Below are 22,996 nucleotides of genomic sequence, written 5' to 3'. Positions count from 1 at the left end.
GCCCGGAGAGCCAGCATGGAGACGGTGCCTGGCCTGCCGACAGCTCTGAAGCTAAGAAGCAGCAGAGCGAGGATTCCAGCTTGAGGTCTTCTCGGCTTTGAAGCATGTTTTTCCACCTTTTAAAGACCCCTCTAAGTAACCAGTGATCCTTTTGAAGCCTGGTGTCTGAAATACCGTAACTGGGTTTTACTGTAACTGCCCACGCTGAGCACAGCTTCCTCTAACGCACACCTGGGGGATAGCTTTGTCTGTGAGTCCAGTTCTCGCTGAAACAATAGGAAGTATCATTTCAATCCGGGAGATTCTCTGCTGTGGGAGTTACCATCAGGGCATGCCCTGTGCTTATTGTTCATGCTCAAGGAATTTCGCAGGAAGGCCCCCATCCAGGATGTTACTGGAAGACCTGCCTGGTGGAGTATGTACAAACAAAGTGTGACCCTGCAGGCTCAGCCAAAACCCCTGCCTTGTGCGGGGAGGCTCTCTGACCCTAGCGGAAAGGCTGCTGTCTTCATCATCCAGCCAAGAAGCTGTTACAGGGCGGGCCCTCCATCTGCCTGCCCGCAGACTCCTGGGTAGACTTTTGCCACGTGCTTAGATCTCGTTCGTGCACCGCTATCTACACAAAATACAAATCTGATCACGTTTCCTGGGCCTCCCTCAGACTCCGGGAACTCCATGTTTTTCTTAGGAACACTCTGCTAGGACTCTTTTAAACTTTTTTATCATGGTAAGATATATATAAAAATTTACCATTACTGGGGTGCCTGGATGGCTCCGTTAATTAAGCGTCCAACTTCAGCTCAGGCTATGATCTCACCATTCATGAGTTTCAGCCCTGCACCAGGCTCTGTGCTAACAGTTCTGTATCTCCCACTATCTCTGCTCCTCTTCCGCTCACTCTCTGTCTCAAAAATAAACAAACACTAAAATATCTGTCTTGGGGCACCTGTGTGGCTTAGTTGGTTAAGTGTCCAACTTTGGCTCGGGTCATGATCTCACGCGGTTCATAGGTTAGAGCCCCTCGTCGGGCTCTGTGTGGACAGCTAGCTCAGAGCCTGGGGCCTATCTTCGGATTCTGTGTCTCCCTCTCTCTCTGACCATCCCCTGGGCACACTGTCTCTCTCTCTCAAAAATAAAAATAAAAACATTTAAAAAATCTTTCTTAATTTACCATTATTTAAAAATGTATAGTTTTGTGTATTAAGTACATTGACATTGTTGTACAATCAGTCTCTAGAACTCTTGTCATTTTGCAATACTAAAAGTCTATACCCACTAAACAGTAACTTCCCCTTCCCTGATCCCCTTTTAGCCCCTGGTAATTGCTCTTCTTCTTTGTGTCTCTATGAATTTGACAATCTCGGTACCTCGTATAAAGTGGAGTCGTACAGTATTTGAGTCTGGGTTATCTCACTTAGCGTAATGTTTTCAGGATTTATCCACGCTATCACATGTGTCAGAATTTCCTTCCTTTCCAAGGCTGAATGCATTTCCACTGGGTGCATGTACGGTTTGTGTTTCTCTTTACTTGTCGGTGGCCCACCGGCCTGCATGTGGCATTGAAGGGCCTGCACCCGTACTCTTGGCCTCGCCGGGCTCACCAGCCTCTTTGGGACAGTCTTTCTCTTCTTTCTGTTCTCAGCCTCGCAGCCATTTTCAGTCTCTCAGAGAGCAGTACCCACTGTCCTACCTGGAAAGACGCCTTAACTTTACGCAGACCATTCCCTCTGGTGGGAATGATCTCCCCCAGCCTCTCCACTCTTACACATCTGAATTTAAATATCACTCCTCTTGAATGTCCCCACATTTTGTTCCTGGAATTCCACAAGGGACCTCGGTCAGAATCCCTTCCCCCACTAATTATTTTCATGGAACTCTATATGTCTTTATTGTGCTTGTTACAGCAGTAACATATTGATTAATCGAACATGTGTTTGGGTAGTGACTGCCTTCCTTGCCAGACGGTAAACTCGTGTGTTTAATGCTATATCCCTCAGGGCCGGCATCGGGGCTGACACGCAGTATGTGCCCAGTAAATAGCTGTTGAAGGAAACCATAAACTAAATGAATTAGTACTGAAAAGAGAAAACTTCAGGGCTACATGCTGGGAGCATTTGGGTTTTAAAATGTGTGTGAGATGTTAAATTACTGATAGAATCTCAAAAAGTGGTTGCTGAAGCACAGGGTTGTTTGCCCTGTCATTTCTCTGTTGATAAAAACGTCTAAGAATTAACTCGTCATCATTTGAAGGTGCCTCCCTGAGGGCCAGCACGTAAACCACAGAGGCAAAGGCAGCTGCCATTCTCTGATTGCTCACTCCCTGCCAGGCTTTGCACTGTGTGCTCAGGGAGTCCTCACAAGCACCCTGAAAGGTGGATGCTGGGGTTTTTCATCTGCTGGGTTTTAATTTCTGTTTCCAGGTGGGAAGACCAAGGCCCAGAGAGTTTAATTGCTTGAGGTCCCTCAGCCAGTTAGTGGCAGGCCCAGAGGGAGGGGGGTCAGGGCGGACTCTGTCCCCGGCCTGGCATAGAGCGCCACCCCTCCCCGGCGGCCCTTCCCCTCATTAACTGGAACAGCTCTTGTGTTATCTGTTTTATAAATTTATAAATGGAGCCCCTGCCTTGGTTTTCTTTGAAGCCAGAGTTTTGTGGCTAAAGAAGAATTTGAAAACTCTAGGCCTGCAGGACAGACTTGACCTTTGCAGCCTCCTGCCCTCCTGCCGTTGGATCTCCCACTGTGCTTCTGCCTGAAATGCAGCGGACTGAAATGCTTCTAAGGCATTTCCCAAGTCTCAAGGCAGAGCTATACTTTTCTGCCTGGTCCTCCTGCGGAAGGTCCACCCCTCTGTCCCAGCGCCACTCACGCCCTTTCCAAGTAGTGACTGACGAGTTTGTCTGTGCCACTGGGCCCGCGCCTCTGGGAAAGCTGGGCCAGGCCTGCCTTCTCTCTGGAGCTCCTCGGCCTGGCCCAGGATCTGGCCCGGGCCTCGGGGGCCGCAGCCAGTGCTTGATGAGTGAACGCACGCCAAGTGCAGAGCGGGTGCTCAGAACCAACCAGCTGAGTGCAGAAGCCTGGAGGACAAACCGGCTTGTGCTCGGAGAACCCCATGAATGCGAGAGGGAGATGATCAGATGTATTAATCACTGGTTTGGAAAGGAATTAAAATATTTCCATAATATGGTATGTTTCTTTTCTAAAACAGATGTGCCCTCGTTGTTTCATGAGGAAGTAATTAAGTGTATTTGATTAAAACATTCATAAGTGCTATCATTTATTCAAAGCTACTATATGCTGCTGTCTTTATTGCTCTTTATCTGTGTTCTGCCTGGTTCTTCCCATCACCCTGTAAGGTGTTTTTAGTGTCTTCATCTTAGAGGTGAGGAATCTGAGGCTCAGAGAGAAGTTGTCCAAAGATACTTAGCTTCTGAGTCAGGGGCATAGGGATGAAACGGGACTGGCTGACTTCAGAACCAGTGCCTTTCCTTCACCCCAACCGCTTCTGAACTTGTATTTGAGATACCGCTCAGCCCAACACCCCGAACCAGCATGCATATTCCCTGTTTCCTCTCTACCCTTCCCGCTCCCGCCCCCGCCCCTGCCTCTCACCCCTCTCACTGCACCCCGCTCTCCATTTCCTTAGATTATTGCCTTTGTGCCTGCATCCTGAAGCTGAAACATTTTTGCCACTCTCAATAATTGGGTACTATTATGTGTGGAAACTATCTGGTGCCAACAGTTTACTAATGTCACATTTATACTAGTATAAAATTTGTATTATGGCCATATTACACATATTATGATTTTGTTTTCTTTACACAGCCTTTTACTCCTAAGCTTTCTTTGAGTTCTAATTTATACATTTTTTAAAATGCATGTTTTTTCCCTTCATGTAAAATGTAAATGTAACAATGTAGTGAAAAGGAAGTTGGTTAGATAAAAATTTTTTTATTAAAGATTGTCTAAGCAGTCAGATACTTATTTCAAATTATATATGAAATAGAAGATTGAAATACCTCAGTTTAGAGAAGTTTAGGAGGTTTCTTATGGTCTCAGATTCATTTATTTTCTGCCCCTCCTAGTATTTCAGCAAGATTAAGTTTTTTGAATCACTGGATCAAGTTTTAATTTTCCTTTTCCTTCCTTATACTGACATATGCTTTGGCAGAACAAAAAAGAGACCTAAACATGTCAGCATGATTTTTGTTCAATTAATTAAAAACCATAAAAGTAACAAGATCTGATCCAAATCCCTAAACTCCTGACATGGTGGTTTTGTCCTTTTCAGTCCCAAGATTCGTATTACTGACTTTGAAAAGCTTTCTGCCTGAAGCAGAAGCCATGACAGTGATGCGTAATTTATCTGAAATCGATTACCGGGGGTCGGCGGCAGCACAGAGTAGGGGAAACACACAGGACTGAGCGATCTGGATTTGAATCCCAGTGCTGCCACTCAGGCTCATGGGTAAGTTACTCCACACCTGTGCGCCTCAGTTTCCTCATTGGAAGATGGGGGCATGAGAATCTAGCTGGAAGAGTGGTTGCAGAGGTCTGTGAGGTGATGTACTTACAGCGCTCCCCTGGCGTAGATGGGCTCGGTAATGGCAGTGATCAGGATCATTTCTGTTTTGAAAATACCTTCAAATAGCTGAATCCAGGAGAATTGATTTATAATCTTCAGAGCTCATCTTTTCTCAGAATTCTTTAATTTCCCCCCTCATCCTGTCAGGGAAAAAAATAGCAGGTAGATGCCACTAAATGTTAAACACCTGCTGTCCATGTTTCACATGGAACATATACCCAGAACTTGGGATCGTCCTTACCAGTAGGAACCACGCTGACTGGAGGGTCAGGAACCATATGCCAGTGATGTCTGTTTCAGGACCCAGGGGGCGAGGAATTGTGTCATACTAAGACTATTGGCTTTTGAGACAGGTCAGGCTGGGTTTGGCCCAAACTTCTCGGGCCTCATTTTCTTCATCTGTAAAAAGGTGCTCATGATCTTGCAGGACCCTCCGTGGTATGGGTTTCCAGCCTCTTGTCACTCTCTGGTTATCTGTGCTCCTCTAATTCCTCAAATGAAACATGGTCTCTGCAGCTGGAGGCCTTGTACATGCTCTTTTCTTCCTCCTGGAAGTCCATCCCTCGCCATGCCAGCATGGGCAGCTGGCACTCGTTCTGTTCTTCAGAACCTGGTGTGTGCCTTAGAATAGGATGGGCTATGCTGCAGTTACAGACAACCTCCAAATCTCCATGCTCATACAGAAATCCGTTTCTTGCTCATGCTGCCTGATGGGCGCTGTTTATCATAGTCTCTCTAGGACCCAAGCTGCTGGAAGCTTCATCTCCACTTGTACTGCAGCCAACAGAAACAAAGATGGCAGAGCACACATTGGCTCTTAAAGCTTCTGCCCTGAGGGGTGTCATTTCTGCTCACATTCACTGACCAGGGCAATTGTGGAGCCACACCAGACTTTAGAGGGGATAGGGAAATGCATTCCTGCTGGGAGGAGTAAGAAGCAGAACACTAGTGAGCAGACCTAAAGACGACCGCGTTTAATTAGGTATTCTTTCGTCAGTAGAATCTTTCCTTACTTGCCACCTGCCCCGATTCGGACAGTTCCTGGCGAGTTAGCAGATCTGCTTTTGCGCTCCTGTGGCACCTTGTACTTCGCCGCTTCCCTTACCACAGCACTTCCCACACTCCCATGGGAGATGTCTCCTTACTACCTCTGTCCCTGGCTAAGGTCCCTAAGAACACAACAAAGGTCTTTTAGTGTTGACCCTATCAGTGTTGACCGCAGGTCTGTTAACTGTTCACATACCCAGCACTGCTTTTGATAGGTAAGTAGTACACTCACCTGTGTATATGACGAAGAAACAAATGCATTGAGTTACTTTGCCGGGTTGTTGTGATGAGTCCACGTAACATAAGAAGAAGAAGTGCCTCACGTAGTCGTAAGGTTCAGCTTACAAAGTGCCTATCCCAGGGGTTTGTAGTAGCCCTCAGTGTGCTCACTGGCGTTGTTATGAGGAGGAAGGGAGTAGTGAAAATAACTGACTTTAAGCACTTAACATGTGTCAGACATTCTCATGTTCTTTATGGAAGGTTACTGGTCCGGCGCTTGTCACGTGTTGGGACTCATGTTATGTCTTGGTCAATTTTGAAGTGATTCACAAGGAATTTGCTGTAATAATAAGTAAGAGTCTGAAGATTGCTCCTTACTTGTTCCAGGTGTCTTGGAGAGGTAACGATGGCGCCATTTCCATGGCACCATCACTCATTTGCATTGCATCTTTAGTGGGAGAAAAACGAGCAGAGTTAGAGCTTATAATAACTTCCTTTTATTGAATACTTAAAATGGGCAGGGCCAGTGCCAAGCAGTTTATGTGCACTCTCTCCTGTAATCTTCACACCATCACCATTGTACAGGTGGGGACTCTGAGAAGAGGAAGTCAGTTATGTATGGTCAGGTGGTATGGTCAGGATACTCTGGCTCAAGCTTTTAGGCAGTGCTCTTACTAGCCCTCCTCACCTAACTCACTGGGAGCTTTATTTGCCCCCGAGCATACCCGTGGGCATGATTCAGGAATGTAAAGCTCATCACTGAAGGAGAGCAAAGCTTCAAACCGCAGAGCTAGTGGACTGAGTAATGTTAAGTTCTTGGCTAGCAGATAAATATATGGGATGATTTTGCTGAATGTTTTTGTTTGTTTGTTTGTTTGTTTCTTTTTTAAATCAGAGTGACCAGGGAGCACAGGGAAATGCTGGTGAAACTGGCCAAACAGAACACCAACAAGGCCAAGGATTCTTTACGGAAAGTTCGTACCAACGCAATGAATAAGCTAAAGAAATCAAAAGACAAGGTCTCAGAGGACACCATTCGGCTCATAGAGAAACAGGTACTATTGCCAGCAGATGTAGTATTTATGTCGCTGACCCAGTGAACTACTTGTTTGTGTCTGAAGAGAGGAAAACTAAAACAGAAAATACCCCTGGTTCTTTGTTGACGTGATCAGGATTGGCTGAGTCTCTGTTCTGGGCTGATCCCTGGGGATATGGAGGAAGGGAAGATGATGTTGATGCTTCGCCAGGTTCCAGGCTCCATACCGAACACTTCATTTCTTCCCATTGCTACAAGGCTATGAAGTAGGTTGTGGGGAAGCTGAGGTTCAGAGAAGCTAAATAACTCGCTCAAAGCCACACTGCTGTTAAGAGGTGGAAATGGATCCCAACACAGGCAGACTAACTTCAGAGCCTGTATGCTAATGCTCTCATGTGTGGTGGGTTGGGTGCTGACCCATGAGGACTTAGCAGCCGTCTTCCTGTGCCGAGTAGCACCGCTGGAACAGACTGCAGGGAGACAGTGAGACCCGGGGAAGGTAGAGTAACAATGCAAAGGTACGCTGGGCAAAAGGACATTGTGCAGGTGGGTAATTGTGGTGTGGCCAGTGGCTGGGACTCAGGAATGGATAGAAAAGACACAGCGGCTAGTTCACGGAAGGGCTTGGAGGCCAGGGTGAGCAGCCTGGGCTTCAGCGGGGCCAGAGACTCCCACACTGGCTGTGCCACTTCATCCGTTGTCTGATAATTGTCGCCTAACAGACCGCCTCAGAACTCAGCGATTTGTCATATCAGGCATTATTTCTTAGTCTCGTTTCTGTGGCTCAGCTGGGGGGTCGTGGCTTTAGGCTGGGCTTAGTGGGCTTGGCTCCAGGTTTTGGATTGGGTTAAAATCTGCTTTATATATCTCTCAGTCTTCTGGAGTTAAGAGTCTTCTCAACAGCAGATGCCAGGAGCTTAAGTCCAACCACTCAAGTACGTTTTAAGCACCTGCTCTTGGCACATCCCACTGGCCAAGCCCAGTATCACTGAGACAGGAAAATATATCTGTTCATGGAAGTCCAGGGGAGGGAGGGAATATTTGTTGAGCAGCAGTCTAATCCACCACAGCATCAAACCACTTGAAGAGTTTATAAAAATATAGGTTTCTGGGGCCCCACTCCCAGAGATTGAGTCAGTGAGTCTGCGCTGGAGCCTAAGGATCTGCATTTTTAAATGCTCCTCAGATGATTCTGATACAGTAACTCCTTGGAAAGATTTTTTTTTTCAGACCATGGGGAGGTCATATCTGTGCTTATGAAAGATGACTGTGGTGGCTGTGTGGAAAACGGAGTGTGGGGGGCACGGATGGAGGCAAGGAGGCCAGGGAGGCTGTTACAGAAATCCAGCCAGGAAATGGTGGCCTGAACCTTATCAGTACTAGTGGGATTAAGATAGGAAGATGAATTTACTAGGTAATCTCCTAAAGGAGATAGAACGATGTTTAGCGTAGAACAAAGGGCTTGCCTAAAGCCTCCGCATCCACCATAAAATCATTTTGGGAAGACTGAACACAAGTGTGGGCAGGACAGTAGTAAGGACGGAAGAGGCCAGAAGCAGGGAATGCCATTGGGAGGCATCTTACTTTTCAAATGAAAATCACCTTGTTAGTTTTCTGATACTAAGCTTATACATGTTTAGCGTAATTTTCTTTTTAAACTAAGAAGAAAGTAATTGGAATCTCATCACCCAGAGATGACCATTGTTAACATTCTCGCGCAGACCTTCAAGTCATCTGTGTAAGGGCATGCGTCATATCACAAGAGAAGGATCACAGTGGATATACACTATATATGCAGGGCAAGAACCTTTATTGCTTAAGGTATTATCATTTACATGTGAGTTCTTACCATTAGTGTTAATATTTTGTTGTCATGTGGTTAAAAGTTTGAGTAAGAGGGGCGCCTGGGCGGCTCAGTTGGTTAAGCGTCCGACTTCAGCTCAGGTTATGATCTCACAGTTCATGGGTTCAAGCCCCACATCGGGCTCTGGGCTGCTAGCTCAGATCCAGGAGCCTGTTTCAGAGTCTGTGTCTCCTTCTCTCTCTGCCCCTCCCCAGCTCATGCTCTGTCTCTCTCCCTGTGTCTCACAAAAAATAAATAAAATGTTAAAATAAAGAAAGAAAAGAAAAAGAAAAAGTTTGAGTAAGAAAATCTTCAGGAGACAGCCTTGCATACTCTTGGTTTTGTTCTTTTTCCCTGATGGAAGGCAGTATTCTGGAGTTTGCGGTGTGCGGTTTTTGTTTTTGTCTTTTAAGTAAGTGAGACAGAGGCTGATTGTTGTTTTATCAGTGTTTTTTAAAAGTGTATTTGTTTACTTTGTTCCTGGTTATTAAAGTGTCACATATGCTCACCATGGAAAATGGAGAGTTCAGGAAACTGTTTTAAAACATGGGGAAGAATCCACACCATCAGCCCACATTTCAGAGGCAGCTGCTCCTAACATTTTGGAGTATTTTGTCTGCCTTCCCTCTTTTTTTTTTTTTTAACTACATACTTTTTAACACAACTGAGAATATGAAGTATGCATCCACTTCTGTACTCAGCTTTTTTATTTTCTGTTTAGCATTAAAACCATTAGCATTTGGTCGTGTCTTAAACAGCCATTTCTGATGGTTACAAAATCATCTGTCTTGTGGTTATACCAGAATTCACTTTCATAAGCCTCTTCTTGGACATTTAGTTTGTTTAAACTTTTTTTTGTTATAAGTAAGGTTGCAGTGAATATTTTTATACGTAAATCTTTGTTGAGATGATTTCCCTAGGATAGGCCCTAGGATAGAGTCTCAAGTGTGGAATTACTGCACAACGGGAATGCATATTTTTAAGATTCTTGGTATGTACTGCCTAAATCACTCACAAGGTTTTTAGAGTATGTATATTTTTAAAATTTTGTTGCCTTTTCTAATCCCTAACATCTGAACCCAGAATTTTTAGTGTGAGCCTGAAATGCTGCTTATCTTAGAAGCTTTTCTTTCTTTTTGCTTTTATTTCTATACTCTATAGAAAAGATTAAGTTATTCTTTGTATAAATCTATACAACCTTTCTAAAATAGTATAGCAACATATACCCAAATCCATACATTTCTGATTCAGTGGCTTAAGAATTTATCCAAAATAAAGGGCGCCTGGGTGGCTCAGTCAGTTAAGCATCTGACTTCGGCTCAGGTCATGATCTTACCACTCGTGGGTTTGGGCCCCACGTCGGGCTCTGTGCTGACAGCTCACAGCCTGGAGCCTGCTTCGGATTCTGTGTCTCCCTCGCTCCCTGCCCCTCCCCCACTCGCATTCTATCTCTCTCTCAAAAGTGAATAAAATAAAGTAAAATAAAAAAGAATTTATCCAAAATAAATTGTTGAGAATCTTACCTACAGAGGTATCTGTTAGAAATTGGAAACTGTCTAAATTTCTGATAGTGAGAAAATAAATTGTTTTACATCCACTTACTGGAATCTCTGTATAGAGACAATTATAAAAAATATTTTGCAGACATGGTAAGTTTCTTTTAATATTTATCTATTTTTAACTTTTTTAATGTTTATTTTTGAGAGAGAGAGTCAGAGCATGAGAGAGGTAGGAGCAGAGAGAGGGAGATACAGAAATTGAAGCAGGGTCCAGGCTGAGCTGTCAGCACAGAGCCCAGTACGGGGCTCGAACTCACAAAGTGTGAGATGGTGACCTGAGCTGAAGTCGGACGCTTAATTGACTGAGCCACCCAGGCGCCCTGGAATTTATGTTTTTTAAGGTAGATTACATAACAATATTATAATATGGACTCATTTTTATAATGAAACCTTTCAAGTACATAAAATGATTGGTAGCTTAGGGGCACCTGGCTGGTTCAGTTGGTAGAGTATGTGGCTTTTGATCTTGGGCTTGTGAGTCGAGCCCCACGTTGGATGTAGAGATCACTTAAAAATAAAATCTTAAAAAAAAAAGCTTGGCATCTTATCCACTAGAGAAAGTTGTTCGTCATTTCAGGCAATGGGATTATGAATAATTTCAATATTATTCTTTGTGGGATTTTTTTATGTTCCAAAATTCTTTTGAGGTCAGATTTTTAAAAACAATGTTATAAAACTGTTCCTTCTTTGCTGTATATAAATGAAAGGATTCAGTTGTGGGTTCTATCGCTATAGTCACTTGTGATCCCCCCCGCAACCCCTCGCCCCAGCTTCCCAGTCCCCAGCCCAGGCCAGCTCTGCTGAAGAAGTACCGGGCCTCCCCACCCGGGACTCTGACATCTGCCAGCCTGCTGTTTCACCTTCGCTTTAGTTTGCTACAAATGGGCCTGCCGAGCATGAAAGCACTTGGCAGAAACCACCAGTAAATCTGGCCAAGATCTTTCACTGCTGCCTTTTTCTGAGGAGCTTGCTGCTCTGAAGTGAGGCTGGGTGGCTGGTGGCTGAGGGAGGGCAGGGCTCCTAGTGGACAGGCACGCAGGCAGGGGGCTGGACCAGGTGGGCACTGTTGCGACAGGCCTCAGGAAGGATGACTTTACCCACCCCGCCCGGTGCACTGTGTGCTCCTGCGGCCCCCTTCCCGGTGTCTGCCTTCTACCCTCCTGCCCTGGAAGGGAGCGGATGCGGCGGTGGTGGCGGTGATGGTGGCGGCGGTGTGATCTCTGTGAGGCAGCATATTAAACCGGAAAGGGCTCTCTCTTGCTTTGCCGGCAGACAGGCCTGACTGACTCACATCCCAGCTCTCACTTCCCAGCTGCTCAGGTTAGTGAATGGCCTCACGTTTCTGAACCTCTGTAAAGTGGGAGCAGTGGTGCTTACCTCCCAGGATGGGCGAGAGGACCAAATGACATATAAAAAGTGGTTGGTGTGGTTGCGGGTCCTCGCTAATTGTCCGTCCTGTTTGCCTGTCCCATTCCTTTCTTCACCTTTTGAATGTAGGACTGGGATCAGCTGTTGGAGTGACCCTCACGCAGCTCACTGGTGCCGGAGGGGTGGGGGGAGGCGACGCACCATACTGCAGTTGGGGTGGGTGAGTTCCTGGCTCAGTCACACCCCTGACTTTCTGATGTGACCTTGGGCAGGAGAGTTAACATTTTATGCCTTAGTTTACTCCTCTGTCCAGTGGGGATAATGCCTGTCCCACCGGCCTTACAGAGGTTATATGTGGTTGTTGGATTTGGATGAAATGACAGAGGACAACACCCCCTTGCATACTGATGAACTACTGTGCAACCGGCAGGTGAAGTAATGAAATACTCACAGTGTTGTAAAGGGAGAGAACAACAGCATTTCATGTGTTCTGAGGATCGTGTGAAGTAGTGCACAGGAGGTTTTTAGCCTCACGTCTACATGTAGTAGTAGTACGAGGGAGCTGGTGGTGGTGGTGTCATTGTTGGTAATCATCATCATCTTAAGAAGTCTGATAAAGACAGACAAGATGCACTTGCAGACTGACTGTCCCCAAGGGCACTTTGTGCCTACAGTTTGGTAGAAAGTTAGTAAATATTTTGATGAATCGATTAACTCGAAGTCAGGAAATGATAATAAAACTCAGAGTAATACAAGCAGTATTTGCATAGCAAATAACCCATTCGCGCTGTGCCTGCATAATCACGATCCTGCTTAGCGGACACCACTACTCTTGGAGGAAGGGCCAGCGTCCCCATTTGAGAGATGAGGAAACTGAGGTTCAGTGACTTGCACATTGTTACCTCACTGAGAATTTAATCCAGCACCCACATTATCGCATTGTCCCTGAGGTATTCTTCCTCCCCCTGGTCCCCATTCCCATCCCCAAACTGCCTTCCATGCCATTTTCCCAGAGTAGCTGTGCGGTGCTTGTTCCCGGCTGTGCCAGGCTGCCAGCCTCCAGGTGCTGGAGTGAGTGCTGCTGGGCGTTGTGCCACGTGCCCAGCAAGGCGGCCGCTCCAGGCGGGGACAGGCACCTGAGGAGTCCGAGGTGGAGGGCGGAGGGCCTGAGTGGCAGTTCTGAGCCCCGCGGCCCCTGAAGCGGCACCTTCCCAGCTGCAGAACTCGCAGCCGTTGCTATGGCGAGAGCCTGCTGGACTCCCTGCCTGCGGCCAGTTGCTTCAAGTCCTTTGCAGTTTCTTCCGTTTCCAGTGCATTTAGTTCCCAGGTCCGGGCAGGGCCTGCAGTCTGCAAATAAAGATGTCAGGCAGCTGCTGTGCCACTGGGCACACAGGTCCGGGGCCCCGTGCTGCCCCCTTCAAGCTTCCTGCCTCAGGTCCCTTTCCGACATGGGAGGGAGGCTGCAGCACTTACCAACGTGCATTGTGCTTCTCGTGATTGTACCCTCACCACGAGAAGGGGGCAGTCCTCACTGTGTTGTGTGTACTCGTGTGCTCCCTGTGCTGTCCCTCTAGAGTTTCTGCCTTTTCTTTATGAAAAACGAAGCCCTGTTTGTGTGTGCAAATATATACTCGTGTCTGTATATATGTGTGTGTGTATGTATATGCAAATATAATACATATTTTTGCTGACAGGACTTTAGAAATTTGTTTCAGATTCCATTCATGTAGTAATTTCCCAGTGGAGAGATTGGGGGGATTAAAAAGTGTTACAGACATTTGCATCCACTTGAATTCCTATCATCGATTTACGAGCTTGCCCATTTTACCATAGCTTTCTGGAGTCGAATATTGTAATTAAAAACGACAGCATCGGATTTTGTTAACTACGATAACTGAATTATATTCTTGTTTCCATTTGCATTTCTTCAGCGTCTGTTGAATTTCCGAGGTTTGTTAACTAGATTTACTTCATCTTTTTTCAAGACTTCTTTTTTATGCTTAAACTATTGGGATCTCAATATTCTTATCAATTAGTATGGGATTCAGATAGCAGAGTGTCTGAGGTGTAGGAAATTCTAGAGAGTCATTAGGTGACAGACGAAGCTGGCTTCTCTGTGTCCTGTTATAATAATTAAGAATTTGGGGCTGTGGAGTCCGGCTAGCCAGGATTGAACTTTGTCATTGCTACTTTCAGCTGTGTATCCTGAATAAGTGATTCACTGCCTCAGTTTTCTCATCTGGGAAATGGGGATAATAATGGTACCTGTTTCATGGGGCTGCTGTGAGGAATCAGCACGGTGCCTAAATAGTGTGAGCTTTTGTCACCGTTACTGTTTGCCAGGTCACTTTCTCATAGTTTTGGAATGTCTGTCCCCCTCTCCTGCACCAGCCTCGGTTATCGGGCTGTCTCATTTTGTGTCCTTGCAGATCAGCCAAATGGCCGACGACACAGCTGCAGAGCTGGACAGGCATCTGGCAGTGAAGACCAAAGAACTCCTGGGATGAAAGTCCACCAGGGCCAGCAGAGCGCCACAGCCTGGTTTCTGGTGGAGCCCGTGGTGGCGCATGGGCGCCTATCTTCCCCGTCCACACGGAAGACCGCCACCTTGCTTTGTCAGTGTTTGTGAGCCTCAGCCTTCCAGTGGGACACCCAGACCTGGCCCTTCTGTTCCTCCTGCTCCCTGTCCACCCCATTCTGCCCTGGCCCTGCCGCGGGCGGCCCTCAGAGAGTGTCTCTTGCTGACAGATGGCCTCTACTCCAGGCATTTGCCCCGATGTGACATCGCCAAGCAACCAGGACTGTTGGCAGACTTAGCCCGCCTGTTTCTCATCTCGGGAGCCTCCTTTCCAGTTGGGCTCTGTCCTCAACTTTGAACTCTGGGCTGGTGTGGGCCTTCACCTGTGACTGGATCCCTTTGCCAGGGGCCCAATAAAATCAAAATAAATTGTAAAGAATAACAACCACAAAGGAATGGGTAGAGTCAATCTGGACTAAGGTTCTCTAAGGACCTTTGCGTAAAGCCACCAGAACAATGCTTTTGCCTCTGAGTCATCATCACACATGCTCTTTTCTCTGCCCGGGCCGTTCTTCCCCCACTGACCTACCTGGCCAGTCCTGTTCATCCTTCACGTCTCTGCTTGGGTATCACTTCCTCCGGGAAGCCCTCCTTATTGCCCTAACCTAGGGCTCCTATTATTGGCTCTCAGGATTGTCTCCTGCTTTGAATTGAACCTTTTTGATAATGTGTCTCTTTCTAGACCTTCATTTTCCTCAATCTTGGCATAATGCCTAGAACATAGTAGGCATCGAGATGTGTTGTGAATGAATTGCACAAAGTAGCCACTCAACAAATGCTGGCTTCCTTTCCTGTCTTTCCGATTATAACACCATCATTCTGGCGTTTTCCACTCTTGCCTTGTCTTTGTCCTCAGCATTTACTTGGTGATGAGATACCTTTCCCCCGGGCCTGCCTGTCACTGACAGACAGGCGGTTCTGTGGTGGCTCATCTTTGGGTTGTTAGGTTTTTCTTCCAGTAACCAGTCAGCTGATTGGTTCTCCAATGATAATTAGTCTTCCTTCCTTCCTTCCTTTTCCCTTTCCCTTTCCCTTTCCCTTCCCTTCCCTTCCCTTCCCTTCCCTTCCCTTCCCTTCCCTTCCCTTCCCTTCCCTTCCCTTCCCTTCCCTTCCCTTCCCTTCCCTTCTTTCCTTTCTCTCATTCATAATATAGCCATCCTGAGCTAGATGCAGTTCTAGGCAATATCTTTATTCTTCACGGTACACTTGGGAGATGTGTATTCTCTCCACTTTACACATAGAAAAACTGAGAACTGACTTGAGAGTATTGGATGACTTGCCCAAAGTAACAAGCCTAGTAAGTGATAGAGGGTTTCATTCTTCACTGTCCGTCTCATTTTACAGAGAATCATTTTACAGAGAAGGAGGAGCTCAAAAGAGGTCAAATTTCTTGCCGGGGGCCGGGGGGGGGGGGGGGGGGGGGGGGGGGGGGGGGGGGGGGGGGGGGGGGGGGGGGGGGGGGGGGGGGGGGGGGGGGGGGGGGTTGGTGTCGGTGGAGGGAGGTTACACAGCCAGCAAGTGGCAGAGCTGGGATTCAAACTGAGGTCTGATCTAAATCTTGTGCTCTGCCCACGCATCCTGCAGCCTTTGGTGAGCACACTGTGTGTCAGGTGCTGTGCTACGTGCTGGGAATGCAAAAACGGGTAAGAGGTGGCCTCCGTCTTTGAGGGGTGCATGGCACACCGGACTGAGTCACTCCCCAGGGTGCCTCAGGTGGACGGCAGGCAGTCCGTTCCAGTTTTGTCCGCCTTCAGAGCAGAGCCCACTTGGGCGGCAGCTGGGCCTGGCTGCACTCCTTCGAAGCAGCCCCCGGCTTCCCTTTGCTGTCTGACTCCTGTCCCTTGCCAGCAGTGTGCGCTTCTCCCTCTGCTCGTGCTGGTGGAGCACACCGCGCACAGACCGTGGGGGTTCAAGGTCAGAATCAGGTCAAAAATGAAAGAAGCTAAACAGCCTCCTGCCCTGCTTACCTGTCCCCAGTCCAACCCCGCTCACCAGCCCCGAGTGGCCATCACACGATCAGAAGTCAGCTGGGGGAAGAACAGGGATAGGAAGAGCAATCAAGGAGTCTTTTTTGGGGTGAGCCACATGGCGGGGGCATTGCAACAGCCTTTCGTGAGTGGCCGAAAGCCCCCACTCCTGGCAAATGTGCTTCTCAAAGATGCAGGATTTTTTAATAAACAGAGGAAATGATAAATTATGTTGTAACTCCACTCCAAAGGCATTTGGTTCTTAACAGCCAAATCCTCTGTAGTCTTTAAATAAACAAAAACTTATTTGGTGAACAGACAGGGTTGAGGGGGTTGGAAAATGAAAGATTTTCTGTACTTGGGTCCCACATGTCAACAATTTCTCTCCTGTGTGTATGTTGGCCAAAGCTGTATATCATGATAAATGAATAAAGGAAAACCTCCAGCCCAGGGCAGTCAGACAGCTCAGCAAATGGCTTTCAGCTGATTGCTCTATTTCAGTTGACATTTATCAAAGAGTTTCTCTGTTCCCCTGTGTCGGGGCTGCAGTGGTGGCAGGGACCAGAATGAGACTACCTGTTAGGATCTGCTGAGTAATGAGTGAGCTGAGCGGCACCCTCTCCCTCTCTCCTTCCCTGAAGCTCTTTCTTTCAAAAGGAGAAGCTGGGTATGGAAATTCCTGCCCTTGCCAGAAGAATTAACCACCTCCTCTGTTCAGTTCAACGACTTCCCAAATCCCATGAAAATCACAGGCCAAAGAGAAATGGAGAACCGTTGCCCTGTTTATTTATTTTTTCTTTTTTACATGGTGTGTGTGTGTGTGTGTGTGTGTGTGTGTTGGAAATTACAAAAGAAACTGGAATGTAAAAAGTTAAAAGAGAAACTTCTAAGTTCCTAGTCTCACTCCCCTTTAACGATTTGATGTATATTCTTCCAGATATTTCTCTATACATGCGTAATTTTTAAAACACTTACTTTGAGAGAGAGAGCATGCACGACCCTGGGAGGGGCAGAGAGGGAGAGAGAGAGAATCCCAGGAAGGCTCTGTGCTGTCAACACAACGCCCAACATGGGGCTCAATCCCATGAACCGTGATGACCTGAGTCAAAGTCAAGAGTTAGGCACTTGGGGTGCCTGGGTGCCTCAGTCGGTTAAGCGTCCAGCTTCTCCAGTGTCCATGATCTCACAGTTCATGGGTTCGAGCCCCATGTCGGGCTCTGTGCTGACAGCTCAGAACCTGGAGCCTGCTTCAGATTCTGTGTCTCCCTCTCTCTCTGACCCTCCCCTGATCGCACTGCCTCTCTCTGTCTCTCAAAAATAAATAAATGAACATAAAAAATAAAAATTAAAAAAAAGGAGTTGGACACTTAACCAACTGAGCCACCCAGCTATCCCCACACATAATTTTTAAAAAGCAGGAAAGGGAACTATTCTGAAGCTTGCTTATTATTATTATTATTATTTTTGATAACCCAACACCACATCATGGCCATCTTCTTATGTGAACACGGAGATAAAGTTCACTCCTTTTTCATTGCAATGCGGTATTCCATAGTATGGATGTACCTGGACTGACTTCACTGTTACCCCTATGATGTTAAAAAAAAAAACCCATCTCATATGCATTGGAAGATGTTTCTATTTAAAGATGGTCTTTGTTTTGTTTTTTGAGAAAAAAACAACCCTTATTCTGTGTTTGTCTGTTTTGATGAGTTCTCCTATTTTTCCTCAACCTCATACTAACATTTATTGAATGCCCACGATAGCCCAGCTCCCGTGCTGGACACTCTACCTGCATGACTACTCTTTAACTTCTGAACAATGCTAACTGGTGTAAGTATTATCCCTGTTTACGTAGGAGAAAGCTAAGGTTCAGAATGGGCATTTAATTTGACCAAGGTCACACAGCTAGTCAGTGCCAGAGTGAGGTTTGAAACTCAGATCTGACTTTGAAGTAGGTCCTTAATCCATGCACTAAACATTTACTCGAAGCGCACTCAGCACTGCTCTGAGCCCCAAAAGTGATAGAAGAGAAGCAGGAAACTCACTTTCGTGGAAACAATTAGCTATTTTTAACAAAGGCCCATGTTTAAAGGCTGCATGTGGGGTTTACACTCAGAGCAATACCTGCCTTTGAGGACTCCTCCCCAGGAGGCGGCGGCGTGTCAGCATGGCCGAAGAGCTTGTGAGCTGCAGGATCTAGCCCGGGAAGGTGGTTGTGTTCATCAAGCCCTCCTGCCCCTACTGCAGGAGGACCCAAGAGCTCCTCAGCCAATTGCCCTTCAAACAAGGGCTTTTGGAATTTGTCGATATCACAGCCACCAGTGACACTGGCAAGATTCAAGATTATTGGAACAGCTCACAGGAGCCAGAACAGTCCCTCGGGTCTTTATCAGCAAAGATTGCATCGGCGGATGCACGGACCTAGTGGAAATGCATGAGAGTGGGGAGCTGTTGAAGCGGCTAAAACAGATTGGAGCTCTGCAGTAATTACAGGGCAGACCCCAGGATGATGTTCCCCTTGAGAACCGGATGGCATTTCAAATGAGGACCACACTTCCTGGTGGATGGATCTGGAGCTAACAGCCACAGCAACAGTTTACTTAAAATTCTGAAATGTGTTCACACAAAAAAAGGGGGGAGGGTGGATTTTTTGGGAAAAACAGCTTTTCCTTCTTTTGACTCAGTATTAAATGCAGACCAACTTGCCCCAAACCACAGAGAAGGTTGATAGACATCTTGGGTTTCTTTTCCATTGGCCCTTTGGGTTCCAAAAGACCATGACAGGGTATGGCTTAGGGTTCACTCAGTGACCCCAAAGATGTTCTTTCTCTTGGGAACGTGTCTCTTACTGTTCTCCATATGTCAGGACCTCTGAGCCAGTGTTTCTCAACCATGATTACTCCAAGCACCCTAGGATGAAGCTATAATTGGTTTCCTGCTATTGCCTCAAGGTTACTTTGTTGAGTTTAACTTGACAGAATTTGCAGTATGAAAACAATAGGTATTTGGACTGTGCTTTTTCAACTTATAAGTGTCTCCCCAGTCATTATCCCCATAGCACCCCATCCTACCTTGGGAATCACTGCTCTGAATTCATGTTCTTAACCTTGACAACTCACAAATCTCATAGAAAATGTTCAACAATTCTGTGAAGGGTCTTAAGGACCCCACGTGGGAAGCACCATGTGAGGCCCGTTGCTGGCGCCTCAGGGATCCGCGGTATCAGCACAGCTGCTGCAATCACGGGTTCCCTCCGTTATGCAATATGGTCATCCAGGCGATCTGGAAGAGCAGGGTCTTAACTTGTTTAGGTTACGAACGGAAGTCAATGCAACATTGAAAATGTTACTCCAGAAAACTTGCAAACCCCTTCCCCAAGAGTATGTCGGTAAAAGGGGCCAAATTTGAGAAGCATGGTCCTAACTGATTGTCTCTCCCTCCTTTTTCCTTCACTCTGAAAACTTTAGAGTTCTTTATTGTGAGGTTTGATCTAGAACTGCAATGTTAAAATTATTTCCTTCCGTGGTCTCTAGTGGGTATAGTTAATTTCTTTTCTAGTAAATACCCAGAGGTGACTGATTTTTTGCTTAATTCTTTTCTGTTCCCAATACTTAAAGAATGATATTAATGTAAAAGACACCAAATTAAACCTTTATTCATGTTTGTTGCCAATCATTATCAATAAAGGTACGTGCTATTTTCCTTCATTAAGTACGAAAAAAAAAAGCTGCATGTGGCGAACACAGAAGAGATGGTGGTTCTAAGGGAGGCAGTAAAGGTTTATGTTTATATATTTCTACCTCGCCTGTTTGGCAGAGTCCTCTAGAACTTGTAAGAGAAGCAGTGAATGAGCAGAAAGACCACCCGCAGTGAATAATGGTAACAATGACAGTCATGGTATTGGTGGCACCAATAGCTGATATTACCTTGGCCCCTTTTAGTTTTCAAAGTACTTCTTTCTATGTCCTTTATCCCACTGAAGCCACTGAGTGAAGCTTTGCAGTTTCCTTTGCTCTAATATGTGCTCAGTTTCCATGAGGAAGTGTCTCTGTTTTGGGGGTACACATTTTAATATGTACATAAGAAATGAAGTTTGTAGATTATATTGTTTAGGTTTTCTGTATTATTTTTTGGCCTTTGATGAGTCTGGGGCTGAAAGTAGTGTTTCAGTCCCCCGTTGTCAGCGTTTGTGTTTCTTCTTCACTTCCTATAATTTCTGCTAGATGGCCTGCTGCTGTGCTGTCTGATGGCCAGATAGCCTGGCTTTTCTGTCACCTTCATATTATTCAGTGCTTGGGAGTCTGAGTTCCGTCTTGTCCTCTATCAAGATCACGGTCCCTGCTTGCTTTTTGTTTATGTTTCCTTGGTATATCTTTCCTATTCCTTTATTTGTAGCCTTTCCAAATCACTGTTTTAGGTGTGTTTCTTAGAGTTGGGTTTTGTTCTGTGAAGCATTCTGAAACTCCTTTCAAAAATTGTCCTCATTTTTAATTGTGATAAGATATCCATAACGTAAAATTTGCCACCTTCGGGCACCTGGGTGGCGCAGTCGGTTGAGTGTCCAACTTCGGCTCGGGTCATGACCTCACGGTTCATGGGTTTGAGCCCCGTGTCGGGCTCTGTGCTGACAGCTCAGAGCCTAGAGCCTGTCTTCGGATTCTGTGTCTCCCTCTCTTTCTGACTCTCCCCTGCTCGAGCTGCCACTCTCTCTCTTTCTCAAAAATAAGTAAAACATTAAAAAAATTTTTTTTAATTTGCCACCTTAACCCTTTTTGAATACACGGTTCGGTCGTAGCGTGTGCATTCACATCATTGTGTAGTAGAGACATCTGTAGAACCTCCTTCACCTTGCAGGACTGAAGCCCTCTGCCCTTGAAACAACTCCCCCTTCCCACTTGCTCTCCAGCCCCTGACAACCACTGTTCTACTCTCTGTCTCTATGAATTTGACTACTGAGTACGTGATAAAGTGGAATCCTACGGTATTTGACCTTTTGTGTCTGGCTTATTTCACTCAGCGCAATGTCCTCATGGTTCATCCATGTTGTAGCAGGTGTTAGAATTTCCCTTCTTCAGGCTCAATAGTGTTACATCGTATAAACAGTAAAAACCTTGGATTGTGAAAAACTTACTCTGAGAGTTTTCTGCAAGATGAACAACCATTTCTAATAAATTTGAACTCGATAAACAAGTGATGTCTTGCAATACAAGTGGTACACGACGCCGAATGTCACATGATCACAACTGAGCCGATTGTTCTGGAAATTCGCGTTGCAATACAAGTGCTTTGGATTACAAGCATGTTTCTGGAATGAATTATGCTTGCAGACCAACGGTTTAAATACAGTAAATCCTTGGTCTGCAAGCATGTAAACCCTTGCTTGGTCTGCAAGCATTATATATATATATATGAAACTTCTTTTCTTTTAGTAGGTGACCTTAACTCATTCACACTCATTGATGATACTGAAATGTTTAATAGAACCCTATATTTACTCTTTGTTCGCATGCGGTATCACCACTGGGTGATTTGGGGTCTAAACCCTTGGCAGATTAGGGGCTGGATGTTAGGTTGAGGGGAAGGGTAGCTTCTGCAGAGAGGAGGTTCACTGCTTGTTGAATGAACAAATAAATGGCGATCCCTGTGTCTTACATCCCTTTGTTCTGGTCTTTGTGTTACTTCACCACATGCTGTGGGTTAGTGCACCCCGAGACATAGCCTTCATCACGCCGCTCTTCTGCTCCACACTCATCCATGGCGCCCCGTTGCCTGCTGAATTGTGTACAGACTTCACCCGGGCAAGCAGTGACTTCTGCCGGCTAAGCCTTTGTAACCCTGCAGTTGCGATGCACCTCTCGCAGCCACCCTAAGGCAACTCGTGCTTAAGCTCAGTGGAATTATTACTTTTTCTGAGGTTTTGTGCCACTTTCTTCCACCCCCGTGTCTCTTTGAGGCTGTCTGCCTGCTATGCGCTCCCTTAGATCACTGCCCCACCCAACAGGCAAAAATGTGTCCAGCCTTCACAGCTCTTGGCCCCATATCCTTGCACTAACTCATTCATTTCTCTGTCTTGATGTTTCCCCTGGTCCCTAAATGCGTGTATGCCTATTGACCTGCGTATGCCTCCAGCACCCCAAACTCAGCTCCCCCTTCTAAAATACATGTCCCCACCGGACTCGCTCACTCTCCTGTGTTGCCTCTCAGAAATGCCTTTGCCGTCCCCCCAGGTGCCAAGACATGGGGCCCACCTGTGCCTCCCTCTCCCTCAAACTCTCATCCAAGAAGTCACCAAGTCCCATCAGTTCTGTGTGCAGAGTGCACATTGTTGAGTGGTGCGTACCAGGGCACCGAAGTGTCAGCTGTCTGAGGCCGGCCTCGCCTGTGTCTCTGGCCTCCTGCAGAGGCAGAGCCCCACTAGCACTGGAGAAGCCTGGGTGGATCCCTGGAAAGGAAGTCCTCTGCTCTTCTACTCTTTGCATTCCCCGACGAGCACAGTGCTTGGCTCAGAGCTGCCGTTAGGGAAATGTTTGTCCGGTTGTAATGGGCCTGCCTGGCCTTGAATACAAATGAAGTCAATTTACATCAATAACCCAGAGTTTCTCTAATTACTCTCACCTGCTAGCTCAGACCTCCGACCTCATCTGCTGCGTTGGCCTCCAGAGTTTCTGGGCATCTGGAGGCCGCCTCCCATGGTGTCCACAATCACTGGTGCCCACCCTGTTCCTCTCCTGCCCAGGCTCCCCCTCGCTGGCATCAATGCCACTTGGAGCTTCGCCTCAGCTCCTGTCGGGAGTGTC

General features: G+C 46.5%; 1 protein-coding gene and 1 pseudogene across 2 annotated transcripts in view; both read left to right on the top strand.

Moving 5' to 3' along the window:
* The window catches only part of MRRF (mitochondrial ribosome recycling factor), a 50,258-nt gene extending 35,637 nt beyond the window's left edge, over positions 1-14,621 (top strand). Inside the window, exons 6-7 of one of the 2 annotated variants that reach the window (XM_029919851.1) lie at positions 6,741-6,900; positions 14,081-14,621. In XM_029919851.1, coding sequence (XP_029775711.1) covers positions 6,741-6,900; positions 14,081-14,158 — 238 coding nt within the window. In that variant the 3' untranslated portion in view covers positions 14,159-14,621. The remainder of the gene's footprint in view (positions 1-6,740; positions 6,901-14,080) is intronic. The other variant, XM_029919852.1, reaches the window with a different exon arrangement.
* Positions 14,622-18,366: 3,745 nt separating this feature from the next.
* On the top strand, positions 18,367-19,029 carry LOC115276715 (annotated as a pseudogene).
* Positions 19,030-22,996: the final 3,967 nt, after the last annotated feature.

The sequence above is a fragment of the Suricata suricatta genome, chromosome 13, assembly GCF_006229205.1.
Source record: "Suricata suricatta isolate VVHF042 chromosome 13, meerkat_22Aug2017_6uvM2_HiC, whole genome shotgun sequence".
Lineage (NCBI taxonomy): Eukaryota > Metazoa > Chordata > Mammalia > Carnivora > Herpestidae > Suricata > Suricata suricatta.
Note: the sequence above shows the minus strand (reverse complement) of the source record. Positions and strands in the feature narration are given on the sequence as shown.